The 27,094-nt window shown below is 48.7% G+C and overlaps 1 protein-coding gene across 1 annotated transcript in view; it reads right to left on the bottom strand.

Moving 5' to 3' along the window:
- Positions 1-27,094, bottom strand: part of LOC310824057 (chordin-like) — a gene marked incomplete at its 5' end in the record, with an annotated part of 53,240 nt that overhangs the window by 14,759 nt on the left and 11,387 nt on the right. Inside the window, 4 exon segments of the mRNA XM_083696945.1 lie at positions 1,890-1,972; positions 2,871-3,008; positions 3,300-3,429; positions 4,654-4,735. Coding sequence (XP_083553071.1) covers positions 1,890-1,972; positions 2,871-3,008; positions 3,300-3,429; positions 4,654-4,735 — 433 coding nt within the window.

Below are 27,094 nucleotides of genomic sequence, written 5' to 3'. Positions count from 1 at the left end.
GGTTAAGGAGGGTGCCGTGCTGGTGAACGAGGGTGAGCAAGGAATGGTCCATGGCAGCGGCCCCAGCGTCCTCCTTGCCCGGGTTAGGGTCCTTGAGCCGTCTGGTTCCGTCATTTTGGTGGCCAGATCGTTCTGTTACACTAGAACGTCAGCGGAACCAAATGACGGCGCTCAGAGATGGTGGGGGTTTAGCCCGAAGGCGTATTTAATAATAGAGGGGGAAAAGGGGTAGGGGAGAGAAGGATTATCCAACAGAGTAGGCGAGGGGGCTTGGTCTGTGGAAGGGTCGACGAGGGGAAACACCAGGGAGGACGGGGTATCGTGGGACACAGTACGATCTGGCACTGGAGTGAAGATCAGGCAGGGTTTATGTAGGGTGCTGATTGGGGATGTGTCGCAGGTGTGTTGATTGAGGATCGGGTCCAGGTGCGCTGTCGACTGGGAAGACGCTCCAGTGATGACCGCCGCAGCCTCGAGGTGGTGCCAGAGGGTTGGTCAGGAGGGGGAACCGTAACATAATCAGCATAGTCACAATGGACGCGTCTCGGCGTTAAGCCTTCTTTAGCACAGACTCATACACACTCTCAAACCAAAACCATAGGATATGCAGTCATGTCCAAAGCAGCAGCTAGCAGAAATCGGCTGATTGGCTCATTAGGCATGTTAGTAAACAACACAATGTACACTCACTGGCCACTTTATTACTGCTCGGTAACGCAAATATCTAATCAGCCAATCACATGGCAGCAACTCAATGCATTTAGGCATGTAGACATAGTCAAGACGACCTGCTGAAGTTCAAACCGAGCATCAGAATGGGGAAGAAAGGTGATTTAAGTGACCTTGAACGTGGCATGGTTGTTGGTGCCAGACGGGCTGGTCTGAGTATTTCAGAAACTGCTGATCTACTGGGATTTTAACGCACAACCATCTCTAGGGTTTACAGAGAATGGTCCGAAAAAGAGAAAATATCCAGTGAGCGGCAGTTCTCTGGGCGAAAATGCCTTGTTGATGCCAGAGGTCAGAAGAGAATGGCCAGACTGGTTCGAGATGATAGAAAGGCAACAGTAACTGAAATAACCACTCGTTACAACCAAGGTATGCAGAAGACCATCTCTGAATGCATTAGAAGATGTGTAAATTGTGGCCATGAAGGGATGCACATGGTCAGCAACAATACTCAAATAGGCTGTGGAATTCAAGCGATGATTGATTGGTATTAACCGGCCCAAAGTGTGCCAAGAAAACATTCCCCACACCATTACACCACCTCCACCATGAGAAGGTGTACAGGTGTTCCTAATAAAGTGTTTGGTGAGTGTATATTCTGTCACACAGAAACACACGCACACCCACACACATTCAAGCTTACAGACAATATGAGTCGCATTGGGCTAATATCTCACATATTGCATTCACTTTAATTTCCTTCCAACCAACAGAACTTCAGATAGAATAGAATTAATATGACAGATGTATGACCATGCTGAATAAATGTTACTTTTATAGCCCCAGGCCTCATTTCAATATAAATGTCTGTGTGCTATAAATCCATGGCCAGGATTGAGCCAAGAGAGACCAGGAACGAGGGAGCTATAATCGTATATGTGTAATGTGTGTGTGTGTGTGTGTATTATCCCTCCCTCTCTTCCTCCCTCTTTCTGATCCCACAGACCACTAACCACTGACATGTGTGAGGAGTGTGCATCCCATCTCATCCTCTCTCCTATCCTCTCCCGCTCCCATTCCCCTCTGTTGCTTACTACATCTGTCTATTCACCCCCCACACTCTCTGTCTGTGGGAAAACCACATCAGTTTCTAGGGGAGAGTGAGAGTGAGGGGGGGGACAGATGACATAGCCACACACAGGGGGTGAGGTGTTACTCACATGGACTGTGACGTTGGCGCGGATCTCTCTGAGGATGTGTTGATGGTACTGCAGTTGCACCCGGATGAGAACCAAGGGGGAGTCTAGGGGGCAAGAGTGAGTGTTACGTCCCCACATTTGTGTGCGTGTGGTGTCGTTTGTCTGTTTGTTTTTCCCTCTGTCTCTCTCCCAGGTATTGGTTCATCCCCCTGTCAATCATCGTTTCGTCCGTCACTCCCCCTGTTGCCCTTCGACCAATGGGTTCACCTGGCGGCCTCCATCCACGTATCAGACCATCGTCCGTCTCTGTTTAAAAGTCCCGCGCACTCTTCAGGAAGGGAGAGGGGTGTGGTAGCATCGTAGCGGTTTTTTCATCTGTCAATTGTAATCCACGTATCCGACTGTTCTGTTAGTGTCTGTCCTACCATTGTGTCCGCTGCCACACCTGTAGTTAGCCCCAGGGGAGGGCGAGTTAGGCAGGTAAGACGCCCATGGGCTTACACCTCCATCACGCAGGTTGGTCTTGTTATATACATTAGGTTAGTTTCCCCAGGCGGGCGCCACCTCTTGTATTTTGGGTCTAGGGTAGGCGGGCAAGATTTAGTTAGTTAGTTAGCCGATGTTTCGTAGTTAGAACAGATAGGACTAGAAATTAGCTTTGGGGTTATTTTTGTTTTCATTTATTTGGCGCCGTCTAGCGTCCTCCCCTTAGTTCCCTCTCTATGTTTCCCCCGTGTTGTCTGGTTGTTTGTTGTATATATTTCTAATAAATCTGTCTTATTTTCATTTTATACTCAGTAGTTGTGTGTGTTGCACTACCACCGCACCAGCGGGTCTCAGCCGCATACACAAATACAGTATGTTACATTTCTCCCCCCTTTTATATCCCTAGACGTAGTATTTGGGGGGGGTTCGTAACAGTGAGTGACATTTTTGAATTGTCAATTAAATTTCATCAAAGGTACATACAATACAAAGCAGCACAAAAGACAGAAAACTCACCTTTCTCTCTGTGCTGCAGTAGACCTTGGAGGATGAGGATGAAGTGAAGGTTGTTCTTTGTGTCACTCAATGTCAGCATGGCGATGCCTCCCATGCCAGAGTGCTCCTCTTCTGAGGTCAGAGTGGAGCTGAATGTCTCTGTGGGGTCACACATAAATCATCCTCACATAAACACACATGTATATACACTTACTGTATACCCCGTGCCCACTGCTCATATTTGCACTCCATTCACTCTATGCACCATTCAATATGTATAAGGTCTACTCAATACATGTCCTCAGAGAAATGTTTACAAATGTACGCAAATCCCCACCTTGTAAATATTGAGACTGCTTTCTGAGACTTGCAGATACACATTTAGAGAGAAACAAAGACACACATATACAGTACACACACTCAAGCACACGGGCAAGCGCACACACTCACCTGCAAACAGTGCTCTGTGTTTGATGATCTTGCCATTGATCTCCTCCCGTCTTGTCATGGTGACCCGCAGTTGTTCGGCATGTAGCTCCCCCACATGGGATTTGGGCAGGTTCTTCCATACCCCGCAGATCTGACACACACACACACACACACAAAGGTGAGCCAAAGCGGCAGTCGTATGTCATCTCTACTGTATGAAACACAATTCATATGGGTTTGTGTGTGGTGATCTACCATAGTTACAGTTTACATACAAACTCAAAACACTCTCCATATGCAGCATACGCACACACACACACACACACACACACACACATCTGTGGAAGAGATCAGCTCTGCAAGACTCTGGACTCTATCTCAGCCCCAGGCCACAAACAGGAACCCTCAGAAAAAAAGATTTCCCTTAGAGGGGGGGAGGAAATGTGGCAGCGAGTGCACACCTCATAACACCTCACATTCCAGGATCCCTTTTAATTATTAATGCACTCCGTCCCTCTCTCATGGGTGATGTCACAGGCTAAACATCCCCGGAAATTAATCACACCAGCAACCCAGCAACCCCCCAACCCCCTGCCACCCCAAGGTAGTTTTTCACCAAGGTCCTCCAGATCTAGACATTTGTCTTAAAATAATAAGACATCAAGGCCATTTGGGCCTATATTTACAGGTACTGCCTTGCTTTTCATTCTGACGTAATGCGATGAGGACATGTGTAATTTGGCTTAAGGCCCTGGTGATGAGCCCCTGACACAGACACACACACACACACACACACACACACACACACACACACACGTACACTTCCTTCTTAAATAAACGGTCCCCTCCCCTCTTTCTCTCTCTCTCCATCCATCCCTCTGTGGAAAACTAACCGACTGTGACAATACTTTTTGCCTCACAGTCCAGCAGTTGCACCATTCCACTTGACCCAATAAAATCAACAGGACTGTGCTAAATGTTTGTGACTATGTGTATACTGTAAGTGTGCTCATATGAGTGAGTGAGTGAGTGAGCCTAGTCAGCCATGTGTGCATTTATTTGTTTGTAAGTGTGACTGACTCTGTGTGTTATTTAAAGTAATCAAACATTGTTTGTACGAACAACATTCTAAAAACTGTAAAGCAACTTTGAGGCAATGCTGTGAGAGTGTGTGTGTGACTATGGCAGTGTTCATTATTGCAGGGTGAATTATGGGAGGAGACATTATGGGAGTTTGACTGGAGAGTCACGGAGAGAGAGCGTTTATCATGGTACTTCTGTCTACACTCACAACCCCCCCTCCACACACAACAAAAACACAGACACAGGAAATGTGAATGTCTACCTAGAAACAGAGAACATGCTAGTCTCTTACCATGTCCGACTCTCCTTTGGGGACCCTGTACTCAAACGCAGTGTTTCCATCTGAATCAAGGAAGACTATTCTGCTAGGCCGCCTGTAACACAGTCCGTTTATACACAGAGGCAGACGCAGTATAACGATAAGGGAATTCGTCCCGTTTATTCACAAGGGGTTCCGCTGGCACGGTTTGGCTTTCCAGCCTCGTTCAATGTCTCTCTCTCGGTTCTCGGCTCGGCTCTGCTCTGCTCTGCTCTCGTCGCCTCGCCTTCTCCAGCTTAGCTCCCTTACTGAAATGGCAGAAGCACACACATCTTAAACATTCGCCGACGAGACTTAATTCGCAGCAGGTGTGCAACAAAAGTCTCGCCGACACAACCCCGGCCACGGTCCTGTAGCTCCCTCTACAGGCCGAACGCTGCATGTCCCCCCACATACCCCCACCGCCCGACACAGGCCGGGGAACCGACGGCCGACGACCTACTCCCCCCCCCCTGCACGGGAGAGGAAGTCTGCCACGACCATCTGCGCCCCTGGTCTGTGCACGACGGAAAAGTTGAAGGGCTGCAACGCGAGGTACCACCGGGTGATCCTCGCGTTTACATCCTTCATGCGGTGGAGCCACTGGAGGGGGGCATGGTCGGAGTAGAGGGTGAAGGCGCGACCCAGCAGGTAGTAGCGGAGGGTGCCGACCGCCCACTTGATGGCCAGGCACTCCTTCTCCACGGTGCTGTACCGGCCCTCCCTCTCCGACAGCTTGCGGCTCAGGTACAGCACCGGCCGGTCGGCCCCCTCCACGCGCTGGGTCAGCACTGCTCCCAGCCCTCTATCCGACGCGTCCGTCTGTAGGGAGAAAGGGAGGTTAAAATCAGGCGCATACAGGACCGTTTCTCCACAAAGAGCCCCCTTAAGGGCCTCGAACGACCCCTGGCACTGGCCCGACCATTGGACCGGATCCGGGGCACCCTTCCGGGTGAGGTCCGTCAAGGGACTGGCCAGCTCTGAAAACCCTGGTACGAACTGGCGGTAATATCCCGCCAGCCCCAGGAAGGCCCTCACCTCCTTCTTTGTCTTGGGCCGGGGAGAGGCGGCGATGGCCGCAGTCTTTTCAATCTGCGGTCGCACCTCCCCCCGTCCCAAGTGGTACCCCAGATACCGGATCTCCCTCCGCCCGATCACGCACTTTTTCGGGTTGGCCGTTAGCCCCGCCTGCCTCAGGGACCGCAGAACAGCAGCCACACTCCGCACATGCTGCGGCCAGGTGTCACTGTGAATGACAATGTCATCTAGGTAGGCCGCAGCATAGGCGGCGTGCGGCCGCAGAATACGGTCCATGAGGCGCTGAAAAGTGGCTGGGGCTCCGAACAACCCGAAAGGGAGCACGGTGAACTGGAATAACCCGAGCGGAGTGGAGAATGCCGTTTTCTCCCGGGACACCGGCGAGAGTGGAATCTGCCAGTATCCCTTCGTGCAATCCAATGTCGTGAAGTACCTGGCCGTACCAAGCCGGTCCAAGAGCTCGTCGACCCGGGGCATCGGATATGCATCGAACTTGGAGACCGCATTAACCCGTCTATAATCCACACAGAACCGTATAGCCCCATCTGGCTTGTTGACAAGCACGATGGGGCTACACCAATCAGTGCGGGACTCCTCGACCACACCCAGCTCCAGCATGGCTTCAAACTCCCTGCACACAACGTCTCGTTTGTGCACCGGCAACCTATAGGGACGCGTGCGCACCGTTAAACCCGGCTGCGTTTCTATATGGTGGTCGATGAGCGTAGTCCGACCGGGCAGGGGAGAGAACACGTCAGCGAACTTAAGCTGCAAATCTGCAACGTCCGCGGCCTGGCTAGCAGAGAGATGGTTATCAATATCGACCGGAGTGCTAACTTTCGATTTTGGGACTTCCGGACCGAACTCCTCTCTCTCCGGAATTACCGTAGCCAGAGCAACCGTGACCACGTCATTCCATTTTTTTAGGAGATTGATGTGATACACCTGCAAGCTATCCCCCCGGTCCGAGCGTACAACCTCATAATCCACGTCCCCCATGCGACGTGTGACCACAAACGGCCCTTGCCACTTCGCGAGTAATTTTGTGCTGGAGGTGGGTAACAGTACGAGCACCTTGTCTCCCGGTGTAAACTCTCGTAGGGTAGTCCCCCTGTCATACAGGCGTTTCTGACGCTCCTGGGCTTGCAGCAAATGCTCACGTGAGATAGCCCCTAGGGCGTGGAGCTTTGTGCGCAAGTCGAGGACGTACTGGATCTCGCTCTTACTGTCGCTAGACCCTTCCTCCCAATTTTCTTTAAGCAGGTCTAGGACACCCCGGGGCTTACGCCCGTAGAGTAATTCAAACGGGGAAAACCCGGTGGAAGCTTGGGGAACTTCCCGCACCGCAAACAACAGGGGATCTAGCCATTTATGCCAATTCCGACTATCCTGGTGGACATACTTCCGGATCATTGACTTCAAGGTCCGATTGAACCGCTCACAAAGGCCGTCAGTGGCCGGGTGGTAAACACTGGTTCGAATCGCCTTGATGTTCAACAATCCATACAGTTCCTTGAGGGTGCGTGACATAAAATTAGTGCCCTGATCGGTGAGAATCTCTTTCGGGATTCCCACGCGGGAGATGACTTGAAACAATGCTTGCGCTACACTCCTGGCAGAGATATTGCGCAGAGGTATTGCCTCGGGGTATCGGGTGGCGTAATCTATCAAGACCAACACAAATCGATAACCCTGTGTACACCGCTCAAATGGCCCGATAATATCCATCGCAATGCGGTCGAACGGGTTCTCGACCAATGGTAAGGGCTGCAAGGGGGCCCGTGGAATGGCCGGGGAATTTACTAACTGACATTCCCGACAGGAAGCGCACCACCTACGCACCTCTGCCCGAATCCCCGGCCAATAAAATCGAGCCATTATACGGTGCAGTGTTTTGTCATACCCTAGATGGCCCGCCATGGGGTTGAAATGAGCCGCCTGGAAGACCATTTCGCGGCGGCTGCGGGGAACCAGCAACTGGGTTACTTCCTCCTGACTATGTGAGTCACGACTTACTCTGTATAACCTGTCGCTGATAATCGCAAAATAGGGGTGGGCGCGCACTGTGTCTGGCCGTACCAAAGTACCATCAATTGCTATCACTTGGTCATAGGCCAATCTTAGGGTCTCGTCACGAGACTGCTCGAGGGGGAAGTCGCCTAGCAGCGGATAGTTCGGCGGTGAAATCTCGGGTTGAGACCTCCCCGGCAGTGTCGCGAGGCGCCGCCTCAGCACAGAGCACATTACACGCCTCACACCTCCCTCTCTGTCGTGCACGCACCCCGGTAGCCCGCTTTACCGCTTGAGGAAACCCCTCCCAATCTACACCTAGAATCAGGGGATGCGTGAGGCGTGGGCTAACCGCCGCCTGTACACTATGTTTTTTCCCCTCATTATGAATTTCGATAGCGACCACAGGATATTCGTGAATGTCCCCATGCACACACTTCACCAACACCCTCGACGCCTTCAACAATGCCCCCGGTTGAACCAGGCGCTCCTGGATCATGGACTGCATGCAGCCCGAATCCAAGAACGCCTGGTGCGTATCATGCTGTATCCTTACCGGAACACGATACGCCGCTCCTGGTCCGGGGGGAGGGCACGGTATGTCGCCGATGCGGACGACCTGCCCCACCTCCATCACCGTGCACTCGGCCTGCACATGGCCCGGCCGTCCGCATCGCCAACCCTGTCGCTCGGGGTGCGTTGGCGATGGGGGAGAGATGGTCCTCTGCTAATCCCACGGCGGCCGCGAGATCCTGGGGTCGGTGGTACTGGACCCAGGCGGCGGTTCGGGCCGGGAGCCCTGTGAGAAACTGTTCTACAACTACCCGGTCCCCGACCTCCTCCGCCCAGCTGTTCCTTGGGTCCAGCCACCGCCACGCGCTGTCCCGCAGCCGCTGGGCGTAGGCGAAGGGCCGGCTCCCCTCCTCCATAGTCAGGGCCCGGAACTGGCGACGGTGCTCCTCCGGTGTGAGGCCCAGGCGGTCCCGAATTGCCCGGGCCAGGGACGGGTAGTCCCGTTGGGCGGCCGCTGGTAGGCTGTGGGCCGCGAGCTGCGCCTCCCCTGACAGGAGGGGCCGCAGATGGTAGGCCCACTCTCCGTCCGGCCACCCCGAGATCCTCGCCGTCCCCTCAAATACCACGAGGAACGCCTCCGGGTCGTCCAGGTCCCCCATTTTCTGGAGGTGGATCTTGGGGGAGCCTTGTGCCGACCCGGCCGCCGGCCCCGACAAGGTCCCGGAGGAGGGCACGATCCTCAGCCCTCGCCGCTGTCATCTCTCCCACCGCGACCTGCTGGTTCTGCTGCAGCCATAGAGAAGATCAGCGCCATCTTCTCTATGGCCGTCGTCAGCGTCTCCATTTCTGTGTCACAGGTTGGGCGCCAATGTAACAAAGTCTGTTGTACACAGAGGCAGACGCAGTATTTTAGTGAGGGATTTGGTCCCGTTTATTTGCACACTCATACACAGTCTTAGCTTTTCAGCCTGTCTTAAAGTTCTCACGACTTTCCAGCCGTCCGTATCGGAAACCTCCGGCGTTCCCAGCCCACCTCATGAAAAAGCAGAGGCACACACATCTTAAGCACTAGTCAACGAGGCTTTATTTGCAACAGGTGTGCAACAAAGCCTCGCCGACACAACCCTGGCCACGGTCCTGTAGCTCCCTCTACAGGCCGAACGCTGCATGTCCCCCCACAGTAAGACATTTTACAAGAACCCTAAAAAATAATTACTGCAGAAGGAAAAATGGAGAAAGGGATTACCATGGTAACTCCAGTAGAAGTATTAGAGAATAAAAACCCTCTTTTAAATAACCAAATAAAAGAGATGTCAGAAAAATGGGAAAAACGAACCAGTAAGAATTATACTAAGTGGCATTTGATGTTGCAGTGTGTAAGGAAATGGAAACACTGATAAGAAACCACAAACCTCAAGAAAATTCAAAAAAGAGACAGGAGAAAAGAAAGAGAGAAATAGACATGTTGAAACTGTTCAAAACAGAAGGGGAAGCAATGTTAAAAGAAGAGAAGGGAAGTGAAGTGAGAAGGGGATCTAGAAGCCCCATAGAGCTTGATTGTTATGCAGGATTAAAAGAGGCCTTAAATCAGGTAGACAAAGGCGGGTGGAGGTCCGAGTCAAGACAAGAGAAGAGGACTAAACCAAGCGCACGCCGAACAGAGAAACAGCTATACAGCACACCCAGAGATGAGGGGGCAACCGCCTGGGAACCCAGAGATGACCCGAGGTCCGGTGACGAGGGACAGGAGGTGAGGAGGTCTGGGATAAGCCAGAGGGAAATAGACCAAGCACAAACAGTAGATGAAATAGTTAGTGACTGGGAAGAAAGTGTTAGGAGAAGACATGAGGAAAGATCCAGGACTACTGAACGAGAGTTGAGGGATAGGGAAAGATAGGTCACCCGGATAGATATCATTGCCCCATCCTGATAAAAGGAAATCAAGGACACTGTGCCCTGGGGTATGCAGGATGTGCAGGGAATAGTTAGCGGATTACTTAACATACATGATGGAGCAGGTAAATGGATTAGAAGCTTTGAGGAAGAGACTGCAGGGAAACTACTGGCGGTGGGAGACCTCAAAGCCCTGTTGGCCAAGGTACTGGGGGTGGCAAAGATGGAAGACATCCTCATAAGTTGTGGACTGGGAGGAGCCACGGGCAATACCAGAGCCGATGGGATGTCATTTGACCAGACCAGAAATGAGATGTGGACAACCCTGAGAGAAGAGTATCCACAGAGGCTGGATATTAAGACCCTGAAGGGAGAACCACTGGGAGAGACTGAGAATCCTGCCACATACCTGCACCAGCAACTAAAGAAGTGGAAACTAGAGACTGAAGCAGACCCAGAGGGAGACCCACTGATGACAACACTGTTCAGAACCGCAGTGATAGATGCCATGTCCCCTCCGGTGAAAAGCAGGTTAGAGGATGTGGTGGGACTCATGTCCAAAACACACAAGGATGAGTCAAGGCTAAAGGAGCAAGAAAAGGAGGACCAGAGAAGGTTAACACAGCTCCAGCTGGGGGAACTCACAGAACGAAACAAAAAGAAGGCACAAGGCGTAATGGGCGCCGAAACCAAGAAACCAGTTCCATACAGAGCCACACCAGAACCACTTCCAGTGCTGAGACCTCAGGGACAAGAGCAACCCACCGTACTTGTAGTTCAGGTGTATACCCAGCAGCCCCAGCAGTTTAAGCCAGGGAAGGACAGACAGAGACCCCAAGGAAGGGTCCTAAGGACAGACCCACTAAGTCCACCAGGTGTGTGCTGGGGATGTCACCAAGCAGGACACAACCGAACGAATTGTACAACTAATCCATGGAAGAAGAGGGAGAATAGTAAACAGGGCTATGGTCAGCAGCAGCAGAGGCCTCCACAAGGACCGGCCAATCCATATAGGGGATTAAATTATGGTTACTAGCTTCCAGTATTAACCACAGAAGCTGATCAAGAACCAATGCTGTAGGTTCAAATAGAAGATAGGAGATAGAGCCACAACCCTGCCCATACTGATCTCTTGCCAGACTCCGGTAAATCTCTTGAGGAGGGATGCATTATGCATGCTGGGGATGAAAATATGGTGTTCCCCAGTAGGTGTATATGTAGATAATATGGCAATAAAGATACAAGAAATACCAATAACTGCTAGCGCAAATGTTTACTGGTTAAGGGAAATAGATTATGAAATAGAGCAAAATTGGTTAAGATGGAGAAAATTTATTGAAGCCCAATTGGCAGATGCAAGGAGACTACGATTTGACTTAAATTATAACTCCTGCCAAGAACAAATCTGGCAGGAGCAAACCAAAAATCTGGTTGTCCCATTAATGTCACAATATATTATAGGGGGAAAACAGGGGGCAGCTATGCAAATAGATGAATCAGAATTTGTACAAAAATGGTGTAATAGACCTAATGCTGCTCATCATGGGTCATTAATGGTAAATAAAGGGTATAGAGCAAGAGTTTTGGGACCTATGATGAGAACCGCATTAAAAAGTAATTGGAAAGAAACAAGTAACCCATTGGTAAAACATTCTGCAGGCAAGGAATTCATAAAATAATATATACCACAGAAAGTAGCCATATTGGTTAAACGACAGGTTCAAGTGAAAGAAAAGTCAGATAATCAATTAGTAGAACTGAAACGCAACTAGAGGATATAATACGCATGCATCGGATTACAGGGCCGTTTGAGCAATCCATGTGGCTCCGAAGGGGGGCGAAGGTGGACTCTACAGGATTGTGGAGATCATATGAGGGTACTATAGTAGCGCCTACTGGGCTACTGGGGATTTTGATCACTGGTGCGCATGGTTTTGACCATTGCGCAAGGGGGGAAGTTGTGAGAAAGATAAAAATCCAAGGGTATTGGTCACCCTATGTACAGGCAATGGTAGGAAATGCATTTAAACTTATAGATTAATTAATTAAAAACATTTAAATTACAAATTTGGTAATGGACTATGGAGACATGATAAAAAAGGTCATTGGGAAAAGATACATGCTTGTTGATATAGATAGATTCAGCAGATGGGTAGAAGCAGGGAACAGGGGTAACATTTCTAACAAGAGAAGTAATACCCAGATTTGGAATACCTAATGAGATTAGCTCAGATAACGGTGCAGCATTTATTCAGAAAACTGTGGAACAAGTCATACAGCAGTTAAGAATAAAGCAAATATTGGGTTGTGTCTACCATTCACAATCACAAGGAATGGTAGAAAGAATAAATGGTACCCTCAAAACAAAGCTGAATAAGATATATGCCAGCGCAAAGCTTAATTGTGTAAATGCCTTGCCACTTGTATTAATGAATTATCGCATGCAGACTAACAGAAACACGCATTTAACACCGCATGAAATGCTTACGGGTCGACCCATGCCAGTGCTAACAATACGAGGACCTTACAAAGGACCACCGCTTGAACAACGGCAGATAGAATTGAAACAATATATGAATTGATTAACTGAGATACACAAAGTTATATGTTCACAGGAAAAAGACAAGCAGCTGGAGCCGGAGACACCCCTGCCCAATCCGAGAACTCCAGGAGACCAGGTGGACATCAAAGGCTGGAATGGGCTACAAGACCATCAGCAAGAAGCTTGGTGAGAAGGAGACAACTGTTGGTGTTATTAGAAAATGGAAGAAATACAAAATAACCATCAATCGCCCTCGGCCTGGAGCTCCATGCAAGATCTCGCCTCGTGGGGTAAGGAATCAGCCCAGAACTACACAGGAGGAGCTTGGTAATGATCTCAAGGCAGCTGGGACCACAGTCACCAAGAAAACCATTGGTAACACACTACACCGTAACGGATTGAAATCCTGCAGTGCCCGCAAGGTCCCCCTGCTCAAGAAGGCACATGTACAGGCCCATCTGAAGTTTGCCAATGAACACTTAAATGATTCAGAGAAGGCTTGGGAGAAGGTGATGTGGTCAGATGAGACCAAAATTTAACGTTTTGGCATAAATTCGACTCTTCGTGTTTGGAGGGAGAGAAATGCTGAATGCTACAATCCCAAGAACACCATCTCCACCGTCAAACACGGAGGTGGAAACATTATGCTTTGGGGTTGTTTCTCTGCTAAGGGTACAGGACGACTTCACTGCATTGAGGGGCCAATGAACGGGGCCATGTACCGTAAGATCTTGGACGAGAACCTCCTTCCCTCAGCCAGAGCATTGAGGATGGGTCGTGGATGGGTCTTCCAGCATGACAATGACCCAAAACATACGGCCAAGGCAACAAAGGAGTGGCTCAAGAAGAAGCACACTAAGGTCATGGAGTGGCCTAGCTAGTCTCCAGACCTTAATCCTATCGAAAATTTGTGGAGGGAGCTGAAGCTTCGAGTTGCCAAGCAAAAGCCTTGAAACCTTCAGGATTTGGAGAGGATCTGTAAAGAGGAGTGGACCAAAATCCCTCCTGAGATGTGTGCAAACCTGGTGACCAACTACAAGAAACGTCTGACTTCTGTGCTTGCCAACAAGGGTTTCTCCACCAAGTACTAAGTCATGTTTTGCTTGGGGATCAAATACTTATTTCCTTCGATCAAATGCAAATTAATTCATAACTTTATATAATATGTTTTTCTGGACTTTTTTTGTTGATATTCTGTGTCTATTTGTTAAAATAAAAGTACCATAAAAATTATAGACCGCTCATTTCTTTGTAATCGGGCAAACTAACAAAATCAGCAGGGGATCAAATAATTATTTCCCCCACTGTATGTCAGGTAATCCGCTAACTATTCCCTGCAAATCCTGCATACCCCAGGGCACATACAGTCATGAGAAAAAGTTAGGACACCCCCCAAAATATTAAGTTATTCTCTTAAAAATATGGACATATCAATATGTTATCTTCTTTCTAACAATGTCTATAGATAAAGGGGATGTAATTGAACAAAAAACTATGAAAATGTAACTTTGTAATCATTTATTTAACGAAAAATTAACAATAATGCCAATTCCTACTGAGGAAAAAGTTAGGACACCCTATGCCCTAATAGCTAGTATTGCCCCCCTTGGCTGAAATAACCTCAATTAGACGTTTCTTATGACTGTCTACAGGTCTCTGACATCAATTGGGAGAAAGTTTTTCCCACTCCTCCTTGCAGAATTCTTTCAGCTGTGTGATGTTCGAGGGGTGTCTTGCATGCACAGCCAGTTTCAAATCAATCCACAGCATCTCAATAAGATTAAGATCCGGGCTTTGACTTGACCATTCCAGAACTCTCAATTTATTTTTCTTGAGCCATTCCTTGGTAGATTTACTGGAATGTTTTGGGTCATTGTCATTTTGCATGGTCCACATCTGCTTCAGCTTCAACTTTCGAACAGATGGTCTCACATTTTCCTCAAGCACCCTCTGATACAATACAAAATTCATAGTGGATTCTATGATGGTGAGCTGACCAGGCCCTGCTGCAGAAAAGCAGCCCCAAACCATGACATTTCCACCCCCATGCTTCACAGTTGGTATGAGGTTCTTGTTCTCAAATGCTGTCTTGGTTTTGCGCCAAACATGTCTACTCTTACTGTGCCCAAATAGTTCAACTTTGGATTCATCTGTCCAAAGCACATTGTTCCAGAAGTTCTGGTCTTTCTCTAGGTGTTCTCTGGCAAACTTTAGTCTTGCCCTGATGTTTTTTTTTGACAGCAGGGGTTTCCTCCTTGCACACCTCCCATGTAATGCAAACTTGTTCAGTCTCTTTCTTATGGTGGATGCATGTACTTTGACATCAATTGTGGCAAGAGATACCTGTAGGTCTCGTGATGACATTCTGGGATTGTTGGAGACTTCTTTAAGCATCTTTCGGTCAGCTCTTATGCTGAACTTGCTTGGGCGGCCTGACCTGGCCATGTTGGTGGTGGTTTTAAATGTTCTCCACTTGTAAATTATTTTCCGGACAGTGGAATGGCCAATTTCGAATAGTTTGGAGATCTTTTTATATCCCTTCCCAGACTCATATGCATCTACAATTTTTCTTCTGAAGGCCTCAGAGAGCTCTTTTGATCTCGCCATGGTGATGCAACTCACTTCAACAATCAAGAGCAAACCAAACTAAATATCTGAGGTTTAAATAGGACAGGCTCCTCCAAAATCCTCTGTAACGCTGTTCTAATCATTTGCACCTGATGTGGTGCTCTTTATTATAATTTTAGGCATTTTAAGTGGAACTAAATGTGGGGGTGTCCTAACTTTTTCCTCACAAGAAGATTGCATTTCTATTAATTACATTTTACCAATCATTTTTTAAATAATTAGTTTCAGTTGTATTTGTTTAGTTATATTACCTCAATTTTTCAATATTGTTCAAATGAATATCAAATGTCCATATGTTTGAATATGTTGAAGAAGACAAAGGTTTTCATAGGGTGTCCTAATTTTTTCTCATGACTGTAGTGTCCTTGATTTCCTTTTATCAGGATGGGGCACTGATATCTGTCTGGGTGACCTATCTTTCCCCTATCCCTCAACTCTCCTTCAGTAGCCCTGGATTCTTCCTTATGTCTTCTCCTAATATTTTCTTTCCAGTCACTAAATATTTAATCAATTGTTTGTGCTTGGTCTATCTCCCTCTGGCTTATCCCAGACCTCCTCTCCTCCTGTCCCTCATCACCGGACCTCGGGTCATCTCTGGGTCCCCAGGCGGTTGCCCCCTCATCTCTGGGTGTGCTGTATAGCTGTTTCTCTGTTCGGCATGCGCTTGGTTCCTTCCCTTTTCCTCTCTCTCTTACTCCGGCTTCCAATGGTTTTGTCCTCTTCTCTTGTCTTGACTCTGACCTCCACCCGCCTTTGTCTACCTGGTTCAGGGCTTCTTTTAATCCTGCATAACAATCAAGCTCTAGGGGGCGTCTTGATCCCCTTCTCACTTCACTTCCCTTCTCTTCTTCCTCATCTTCCTCTTCCAACTTTATATTCCCATCCAGGTGTACCTTTGCTGATAACACAGAGAATTCCCCATGGTTATAGGGTGGGGGCATCACATTTCCTTCCCCTGTGCCCTTCTCCAACTTCCTTAGCTCTCTAGCCTCCTTTAACATTGCTTCCCCTTCTGCTTTGAACAGTTTCAACATGTCTATTTGTCTCTTTCTTTTCTCCTGTCTCTTTCTTGAATTTTCTCGAGGTTTGTGGTTTCTTATCAGTGTTCCCATTTCCTTACACACTGCAACATCAAATGTCCCTTCCTTAGGCCACTTAGTATAATTCTTACTGGTTCGTTTTTCCCATTTTTCTGACATCTCTTTTATTTGCTTATTTAAAAGAGGGTTTTTATTCTCTAATATTTCTACTGGAGTTACCATGGTAATCCCTTTCTCCATTTGTCCTTTTGCAGTAATTATTCTTTAGGGTTATTGTAAAATGTCTTAATTTTCACTCTTTTCTGTAATTTTGTCAAAAGAGAACAATATTGTATTATTGGTTATCTAGGATATCACTGTAAAATTAAAGAAATATGTTAGGAAACAGCTTTGGAATCAGCTTGAGATATCCTAATCACAATTGGTGTCTTACACCCTGGGAATCAAATATAGGTATAACCAACAACTGTGTGTATTTGTCTATGTGTGAGTGTAATGTGTGATGTGTGTATGAGTGGGGATGTGATGTGTGTATGACTATATAAGATGTGTGTCTATGTGTGAGTGTGATGTGTGTGTGTGTGTGTATGAGTGGGGATGAGGGGGAGGGGGTATGTGTGTGTAGAGTGGGTGTGAATGTGAGGTGTGTGTGTGTCTGTGTCCCTAGAATGTGAATTAAATCAGTGTGATCTTTGACATGAATCTCTTCAATTAAGAATCACTTTCACTCAGCATATACTTATGTAATAAAATATTCTTATTTTATCTCATTTATTTATTTCATTATTTATTTCATTATTTATTCATTCATTCATCCTAAACCTAACTGCTGTAAAGTCTATTGTTATAAAACGCACTCAACCCACTCAGTTGGTTCCCTCCCCCTTTTACAACAATACCGCCCAACTCGAATGACGTTTCAAGATGGCGGTCTTCCCGTTTTTCCTTCAACGTCTCTCCACTTATCTCAACTGTCTCTCACAATTCTCACTCCGACTCCCCAAAAGGGTTGTCTCTATTCTTACTTTTGATTATTTAGTTTTTACAAGAAGTATCTTACGTTTCCTTTAAGAGGCACCGATGGCTTTCTTCCAATTCCGTATACACAGATATACTATATATCATACTATATTCTCATTATTCTGTACTCTGAGAGGCCTGAAAAGTTCACACATTGACCCGTTCTCTAAAAATGTATACTCTTTATTCTTCTATACCTAATCTCTATAATATATCTAATTGATTAGACTTTTGTCTTCTCTTATGTTATATACTAACTGTAGTCCTCAATTTCCAACCAACAGTGTTTATACAGAATATCTCTCTCAACATAACACAGCACAACGAAATATCACTCTCTCAACACAACACAGCGCCTTTCACAAACACTCACAACACAGCAATTTTTACAAACATTTTCACAACACGACACAGCAATTTTTACAAATATCATCACCACACGACACAGCGATTTTTTATTTCTTTTCTGTTATGACACAGCGCTAACAAGTACTTCTGCCATCTACGGCCGCTTACGTCACAATACTAATATACACAGCAATATTTCCCTAAAACTACACATCAACGATATTTCAGCGGTATCCATGCAATAATCTGCCCGATCAGACCTGTAATATTTATTTAATATGACAGCGGTACCCACAGATTAGTATACACCTGTACAGACCTCAAATAACTCTTTAGCTTACTATCCAGCCCCAAATCAATCAATTTCAATTTCAGCGGTAAGCCATAAAATGTACATTTTACCCGAGCAGGCCTGAAATATTGATCTAATTTGGCGTTATCTTAAGCTCTTCCGTCCGTTCAGCCCTATAATATTTATTCAATATCACAGCGGTACCCACAGGATTTACCTTATTTACAGTTATTAACAGTTACGGCATGCACATTTTCTGAAATCCTCAACAGCTCTAGTTCAAATCCTAAATTTGGTTTCTTTATTGGTAAGACTTATGCTAGTTTCTTACCGTGGAGGCCGGAAATCCAGAACGATTTATACAAATTTTCTATACTAAAAGCAGGAATTCTGCTTACCTTATTTTGAGCTCATTAATTTGTATAAATCGTCCGGGTCCTTCCTCAATGATAGTTCACGATGCAAGCCTTATTTATCCAATCCTGTTCGTGACGCCAATTATGTCGTAGAATTTAAATAATGGTATTTTGAAATAACATACCGTTAACCAGAGCTGTTGATTCATTCAGAGACTTTATTCACAGAGAATACGAAGCCGTTCAAATTTGCAAAGTTTTTCCACTTCCGCTACCTGTCTTTTTATAGACATCACATAGGTCAACGCCCTCCATTCAACAAACTTCTAGTTCCTGTCTACTTACACCAATAACATTCAAGAACTACATTTCGTCATCCAGGGAGCTACTCCCACCTGACCTGGCGAGACTGAACAAGTTTGCATTACATGGGAGGTGTGCAAGGAGGAAACCCCTGCTGTCAAAAAAAACATCAGGGCAAGACTAAAGTTTGCCAGAGAACAACTAGAGAAAGACCAGAACTTCTGGAACAATGTGCTTTGGACAGATGAATCCAAAGTTGAACTATTTGGGCACAGTAAGAGTAGACATGTTTGGCGCAAAACCAAGACAGCATTTGAGAACAAGAACCTCATACCAACTGTGAAGCATGGGGGTGGAAATGTCATGGTTTGGGGCTGCTTTTCTGCAGCAGGGCCTGGTCAGCTCAACATCATAGAATCCACTATGAATTCTGTATTGTATCAGAGGGTGCTTGAGGAAAATGTGAGACCATCTGTTCGAAAGTTGAAGCTGAAGCGGATGTGGACCATGCAACATGACAATGACCCAAAACATTCCAGTAAATCTACCAAGGAATGGCTCAAGAAAAAGAAATTGAGAGTTCTGGAATGGCCAAGTCAAAACCTGGATCTTAATCCTATTGAGATGCTGTGGATTGATTTGAAACTGGCTGTGCATGCAAGACACCCCTCGAACATCACACAGCTGAAAGAATTCTGCAAGGAGGAGTGGGAAAAACCTTCTCCCAATCAATGTCAGAGACTTGTAGACAGTTATAAAAAACCTCTAATTGAAGTTATTTCAGCCAAGGGGGGCAATACTAGCTATTAGGGCATAGGGTGTCCTAACTTTTTCCACAGTAGGAATTGGCATTATTGTTAATTTTTCGTTAAATAAATGATTACAAAGTTACATTTTCATTGTTTTTTGTTCAATTACATCCCCTTTATCTATAGATTGTGACGGCCGCCGGGGTGTGCGGGCGCGTCACGGACCCAAACACAGTGTAAGCAGAGAGGTCCACACCAGAATTATAATCAAAGATATTTATTCGGTTAGCGGGGAGAGGGAAATGATAGAGAGAGGGTGGGGGTGAGAAGGCGTCGTGTCGTGAAGATAGCAGGGGGGTTCGGTACACGGTGGGTGGTCCTCTTACGTTCCAGGTCGGGGCGGCAGCGGGGTAGTCAGACAGGCGAAGGTTGGCAACGTAGCGGGCTCTCGGACGTTCTCGGGGTCGGGCTTCAAAGGGGGCTCTCCTATGGTCAGGGGTCATACACTGGACAATGGTGACTCGGCTTATTCTCTCTCTCATTAACTGCTCCTTGGTTCGCCGTAGCAACTCTCCTCCAGTGGGTGCTCCGTTGGCTCCTTTTGTACGGTCTCTGCTGCTCCTGCTGATGCCCTTCAGCTGTGCCTTGACGAGCAGGAACTCCATGTATGGGCATACGGTGATTATCTCCACGGGTGGCAGCTGTGGCCCCTTGGGGCGCAGGAACTCCATACATGGTCCTGCCAAAGACAACACGGGGCAAGAGAGGGACAGCAGAAACAGCAGAGACAAAGCGAGGCGATATATACACTCCATTTACCACCTTCCCACACTCGCGCATGGGCTTAGGCACGGGGCGGGCGCCACAAGATATTGTTAGAAAGAAGATAAAATATTGATATGTCCATATTTTTAAAAGAATAACTTAATATTTTGGGGGGTGTCCTAACTTTTTCTCATGACTGTAGTTCAGGTGTAAACCAAGGATTTGCTCTTCTTTCTTTCACCCTTAATCTCTTATATGGAGCATGTTTATCTACAACAGAGTTAAACACATTTGAGAAGTAATCAAGAGCCAACGCAGGTTTAAGAATGGAGGATACCCTTTCCAGGTCTCACAGATAAAAATCATGTAGAAATGCCTGTACAAAAACTCCACTGGCTAACTAATATATGTATACTAACTAATAGACACTGTAACAAGGTCCGTTGTACACAGAGACAGACGCAGTGTTCGCTAAAGGGAATAGTCCCGTTTATTTTCACAAAGTTAATCACGTTCCAAAGTTCGTGTTTAGGCTTTCCAGCCTCTCCAAAACCCACTCGCCAACTTTCCAGTTTCCGTCTCTCTGTCTCTCTACGTTCCCAGCCCACCTACTGAAAAAGCAGAGGCACACACATCTTAAGCATCTAGTCAACGAGGCTTCATTTGCAACAGGTGTGCAACAGAGCCTCGCCAACATAACTCTGGCCACGGTCCTGTAGCTCCCTCTACAGGCCGAACGCTGCATGTCCCCCCACATACGCCCGACACAGACCGGGGACACGACGGCCGACAACCTACTCCCCCCCCCCTGCACGGGAGAGGAAGTCTGCCACGACCATCTGCGCCCCCGGTCTGTGCACGACCAAAAAGTTGAAGGGCTGCAACGCGAGATACCACCGGGTGATCCTCGCGTTCACATCCTTCATGCGGTGGAGCCACTGGAGGGGAGCATGGTAGAGGGTGAAAGCGCGACCCAGCAGGTAGTAGCGGAGGGCGCCGACCGCCCATTTGATGGCCAGGCACTCCTTCTCCACCGTGCTGTACCGGCCCTCCCTCTCCGATAGCTTGCGGATCAGGTACAGCACCGGCTGGTCAGCCCCCTCCACGCGCTGGGTCAGCACTGCTCCCAGGCCTCTATCCGACGCGTCCGTCTGTAGGGAGAAAGGGAGGTTAAAATCAGGCGCATACAGGACCGTTTCTCCACAAAGAGCGCCCTTAAGGGCCTCGAACGACCCCTGGCACTGGCCTGACCATTGGACCAGATCCGGGGCACCCTTCCGGGTGAGGTCCGTCAAGGGACTGGCCAGATCTGAAAATCCCGGCACGAACTGCCGGTAATAGCCAGCCAGCCCCAGGAAGGCGCTCACCTCCTTCTTCGTCTTGGGCCGCGGAGAGGCGGCGATGGCCGCACTCTTTTCAATCTGCGGCCGTACCTCCCCCCGACCCAAGTGGTAACCCAGATACCGGATCTCCCTCCGCCCGATCACGCACTTCTTCGGGTTGGCCGTCAGCCCCGCCTGCCTCAGGGACCGCAGAACAGCAGCCACACGCTGCGCCCAGGTGTCACTGTGAATGACAATGTCATCCAGGTAGGCCACAGTGTAGGCAGAGTGCGGCCGCAGAATGCGGTCCATGAGGCGCTGAAAAGTGGCTGGGGCTCCGAACAACCCGAAAGGGAGCACCGTAAACTGGAGCAGCCCGAGCGGAGTGGAGAATGCAGTTTTCTCCCGGGATACCGGCGAGAGTGGAATCTGCCAGTATCCCTTCGTGCAATCCAATGTCGTGAAATATTTGGCCGTGTCAAGCCGGTCCAAGAGCTCGTCGACCTGGAGCATCGGATAAGCATCGAACTTGGAGACCGCATTAACCCGTCTATAATCCACACAGAACCGTATAGCCCCATCCGGCTTGTTGACAAGCACGATGGGGCTACACCAGTCACTGCGGGACTCCTCGACCACACCCAGCTCCAGCATGGCTTCCAATTCCCTGCACACAATGTCTCGTTTGTGTACCGGCAACCTATAGGGACGCGTGCGCACCGTTAAACCCGGCTGCGTTTCTATATGGTGGTCGATAAGCGTAGTCCGACCGGGCAGGGGAGAGAACACGTTGGCGAACTTAGCTTGCAAATCTGCAACGTCCGTGGCCTGGCTAGCAGAGAGATGGTTATCAATACCGACCGGAGTGCTAACTTTTGATTTTGGGACTTCTGGACCGAACTCATCTCTCTCTGGAATTATTGTAGCCAGAGCAACAGTGACCACGTCGTTCCATTTTTTTAGGAGATTTACGTGATACACCTGCAAGCTATCCCCCCGGTCCGAGCGTACTACCTCATAATCCACGTCCCCCATGCGACGTGTGACCACAAACGGCCCTTGCCACTTCACGAGTAATTTCGTGCTGGAGGTGGGTAACAGTACGAGCACCTTGTCTCCGGGTGTAAATTCTCCTAGGTTAGTTCCCCTGTCGTATAGGCGCTTTTGACGCTCCTGGGCTTGCAGCAAATGCTCGCCTGAGATAACCCCTAGGGCGTGGAGCTTTGTGCGCAAGTCCAGGACGTATTGAATCTCATTCTTACTGTCGCTAGACCCTTCCTCCCAATATTCTTTAAGAAGGTCTAGGACACCCCGGGGCTTATGCCCGTAGAGTAATTCAAACGGGGAAAACCCGGTGGAAGCTTGGGGGACTTCCCGTAGTGCAAACAACAGGGGATCTAGCCATTTATGCCAATTCCGACTATCCTCGTGTACAAAATCTCAGGGTGAGACCCCCCCGCCGGCCCCAGCTCCCCGGCAGCGTCGCAAGGCGCCGCCTCACACCTCCCTCTCTGTCGTGCACGCACCCCGGTAGCCCTCTTTACCGCTTGAGGAAACCCCTCCCAATCTACACCTAGAATCAGGGGATGCGTGAGGCGTGGGCTAACCGTCGCCTGTACACTATGTTTTTTTCCCTCATAATGAATTTCGATAGCGACCACAGGATATTCGTGAATGTCTCCATGCACACACTTCACCAACACCCTCGACGCCTTCAACAATGCCCCCGGTCGAACCAGGCGCTCCTGGATCATGGACTGCATGCAGCCCGAATCCAAGAACGCCTGGTGCGTATCATGCTGTATACTTACCGGAACACGATACGCCGCTCCTGGTCTGGGGGGAGGGCCCGGTATGTCGCCGATGCGGACGACCTGCCCCACCTCCATCACCGGGCACTCGGCCTGCACATGGCCCGGCCGTCCGGATCGCCAACACACCCCCCCTGTCGCTCGGGGTGCTACCTGTGGGGCCAGGGCTGGCTCCGGATGTGTGCGCCCCTGCCATCTCGTCCTCAGGGCGGGCGCCGGCCTTTCCCCTTCTGGTCCCTCGGCTCCTCCCGGGCGCCGGCCCCCTGGCCGGGGTTGGTTGTTGCAGATCCCGCGGTGGGAGGGAGAGATGGTCCTCTGCTAATCCTACGGCGGCCGCGAGATCCTGGGGTCGGTGGTACTGGACCCAGGCGGCGGTTCGGGCCGGGAGCCCCGTGAGCAATTGTTCCAATACTACCCGGTCCCCGACCTCCTCCGCCGAGCTGTGACTTGGGTCCAGCCACCGCCACGCGCTGTCCCGCAGCCGCTGGGCGTAGGCGAAGGGCCGGCTCCCCTCCTCCATCGTCTCGACGGGTACGGGTAGTCTCGCTGGGCGGCGAGCTGCGCCTCCCCTGACAGGAGGGGCCGCAGATGGTATGCCCACTCGCCGTCCCCTCAAACACCGCCAGGAACGCCTCCGGGTCGTCCAGGTCCCCCATTTTCTGGAGATGGATCTTGGGGGGACCTCGTGCCGACCCGGTCGCCGGCGCCGCCCCGATGGGCACGGTCCTCAGCCCTCACCGCTGTCATCTCTCCCACCTCTGCTGTAGGATGGCCGTGAAAATCGCCGTAGCTAGTGTCTCCATGCCTCCGGCCCCACGTTGGGCGCCAATGTAAGAAGGTCCGTTGTACACAGAGGTAGACGCAGTGTTCGCAAAAGGGAATAGTCCCGTTTATTTTCACAAAGTCAATCACGTTCCAAAGTTCGTGTTTAGGCTTTCCAGTCTCTCCAAAACCCACTCGCCAACTTTCCAGTTTCCGTCTCTCTGTCTCTCGACGTTCCCAGCCCACCTACTGAAAAAGCAGAGGCACACACATCTTAAGCATCTAGTCAACGAGGCTTCATTTGCAAAAGGTGTGCAACGGAGCCTCGCCGACATAACCCTGGCCACGGTCCTGTAGCTCCCTCTACAGGCCGAACGCTGCATGTCCCCCCACAGACACCATGTATAATATCAATCAGAGTGGATTTAGCCAGATTTTTCCAATTTGGTCGTGTTAGTTTTGATATTAGCTGTGTCAGGTTTAAGACACTACACAGCTCTTTTAGATTATCTGAGGAGTTTGTCAACCAATCAAAAGTTTAGATTGCCCATAATGATCATAGGAGAGGGGTTTTGGAGGGCAGGTGAAAGCTGGGGTGGTGGTGGGAAACTCGAAGGAATGGGCAGTGTGAACGACTGCTCAAGCTATAGTGGAACTAACATGAACTGGCTCTTATAGCCTGTCCCAAGAACATGTGACATGATCAGCCCGACGGCCAGCTGCATCCTCCTTGTCGTGCCTTATTGAACCTACGTGATACTTCAATTCAGTCAGGACACTTGTGAACTAAAACTAGTGTCCAGTTTACAGTTTTTCTCGATTGCTAAGACACGCTTAATGAAACTGGGATCCACTTCATCATCACCTTCTTAGCACAGCAGAAGTCTTCTCTTGCAAATGTGTTAACACTTTTTCATTTGTTTCACACATTTTTCACACCCTTTTTCAAAACAGTATTACTTGCATAATTATGAATCTCTAATGCACCTGTGTGAAACTCCTTTGCACAACTCTTCAATCAGCAATCCATCTATAAAAGATGCCACCTCTGTGTTACTATTTGCAAGCATGGATCAAAGAGGCCAAAGGCACGTAAGGAGAGTAAGAGGCCATGGCAGAGGGGCCAGAGGAAGAGGAGTTTGCATGTGTGGTGGAGGAGCCGCAGCACGAGGAGAAAATAGAGCTCAAGTTTCAAATGAAATTCGGGCAACAATTATTGACCATGTCATCAATCATGGCTTGTCCTAGAGAGGCTGGACATAGGGTTCTACTGAGTCGGAGCACTGTGGCATCTATTGTCAGACTTTTTCAGAATGAGAATAGGTAAGTCACAATGTTACTGTATACCACTGTGTATTTCAGCTTCACTGTATTGCCCTGTTGGCAGAACAAACTCTGTCTACAGTAATGCAGTTGTTTCATCAATCCCATTTATGTGACTGACATAATGTCAATTTTGACATGCTTTTTGCTTTATAGAATCCACAGACTACCACACACTGGTGGCAGAGGAAAGACTGCGTGAAATCCAGGCAGCAGTAATTGCAGATCAGGGAGCATTTAGAACCATCAACAGTGTGAGTTTGGCTACTATTGATCGAGTCCTTACACAAAACCATGCCAGAATGAAGCTGCTGTACAAAGTTACATTCCAAAGATACTCTGACGTCATGAAGGAGGCAAGACTCCAGTATGTACAGGTAAGGATTTGTTATTGTAATGCCTTGTCATACCATACAGTTACATGCAACTGGAATAATTTGCTTCATGAATTTACTTTTTTCTTAGAGAATAATGGAGTTTGAAGCTGAAGGGGCACATCACATTCATTTATGCGGATGAAGCCGGCTTCAATCTCTCTAAAGTGAGGAGACGCGGGAGGAACATCATTGGGCAGAGGGCCACTGTTACAGTGCCAGGAGAGGGGCGCCAATATCACCATGTATGCTGCCATCTCCAATGATGGTGTCCTTTGCCACATATGCACTGAATGAAAGACTGGTTCCACCCGAAGAGAGAACAGGCTGTTGAGGCCTGGCATGACTCTGTGTCCCAAATGTTGCCTTCCACTGCTCTCGCCTTGTGAATGAATGGTTTGCAGCACAGCCCCGTATGATGAAGTTCCTCCCTGCATACTCTCCTTTTCTGAACCCAATTGAGGAATTCTTCTCTGCTTGGAGATGGAAGGTATACACCGGCCATATGACCAGATGTCCCTCCTGGAGGCAATGAATGCTGGTTGCCTGGCAATAGGTGCAGAGGACTGCCATACACCAGGAGGTTTTTCCATCGGTGCATTGCAAGGGAAAACATCCAATGCGATTGTGGGGGGACATGCAGCGTTCGGCCTGTAGAGGGAGCTACAGGACCGTGGCCGGGGTTGTCAAAAGCGAGGCTTCGTTGCGCAGGTGTTGCGAATGAAGCCTCGTTGACTAAATGGTTTAAGATGTGTGTGCCTCTGCGTTGAGAGGAGGGACGGCAACTGAAAAGTTGCCGAGTATTTGGAGGGCTTTTCCCGTTTATTTATAAAATAAACGGGATTTCCCAGACCACACAACCTCGACTCCGCCTCTGTGTCACGGAACTTGTTACAGTGGCGCCCAACCTGGGACACAGCGAAGGCGGAGAAAAAGGGAATGGAGGCGTTAAGCGCGGCTATCGGAATGGCCTTTGTGAGCGGTTCAATCAAACCTTGAAATCAATGATCCGGAAGTTTGTACACGAGGATAGTCGGAATTGGCATAAATGGCTAAATCCCCTGCTGTTTGCGGTACGGGAAGTCCCCCAAGCTTCCACCGGGTTTTCCCCGTTTGAATTACTCTACGGGCGTAAGCCCCGGGGTGTCCTAGACCTTCTTAAAGAAAATTGGGAGGAAGGGTCTAGTGACAGTAAAAGTGAGATTCAATACGTCCTGGACTTGCGCACAAAGCTCCACGCCCTAGGGGTTATCTTGTTACAGTGGCGCCCAACCTGGGACACAGCGAAGGCGGAGAAAAAGGGAATGGAGGCGTTAAGCGTGGCTATCGGAAGGATTGCCCTTATA

This window comes from Argentina silus, assembly GCF_951799395.1.
Source record: "Argentina silus genome assembly, chromosome: Y".
Lineage (NCBI taxonomy): Eukaryota > Metazoa > Chordata > Actinopteri > Argentiniformes > Argentinidae > Argentina > Argentina silus.
The sequence above is the reverse complement of the archived record's forward strand: the minus strand, read 5'-3'. Positions and strand labels throughout refer to the sequence as shown.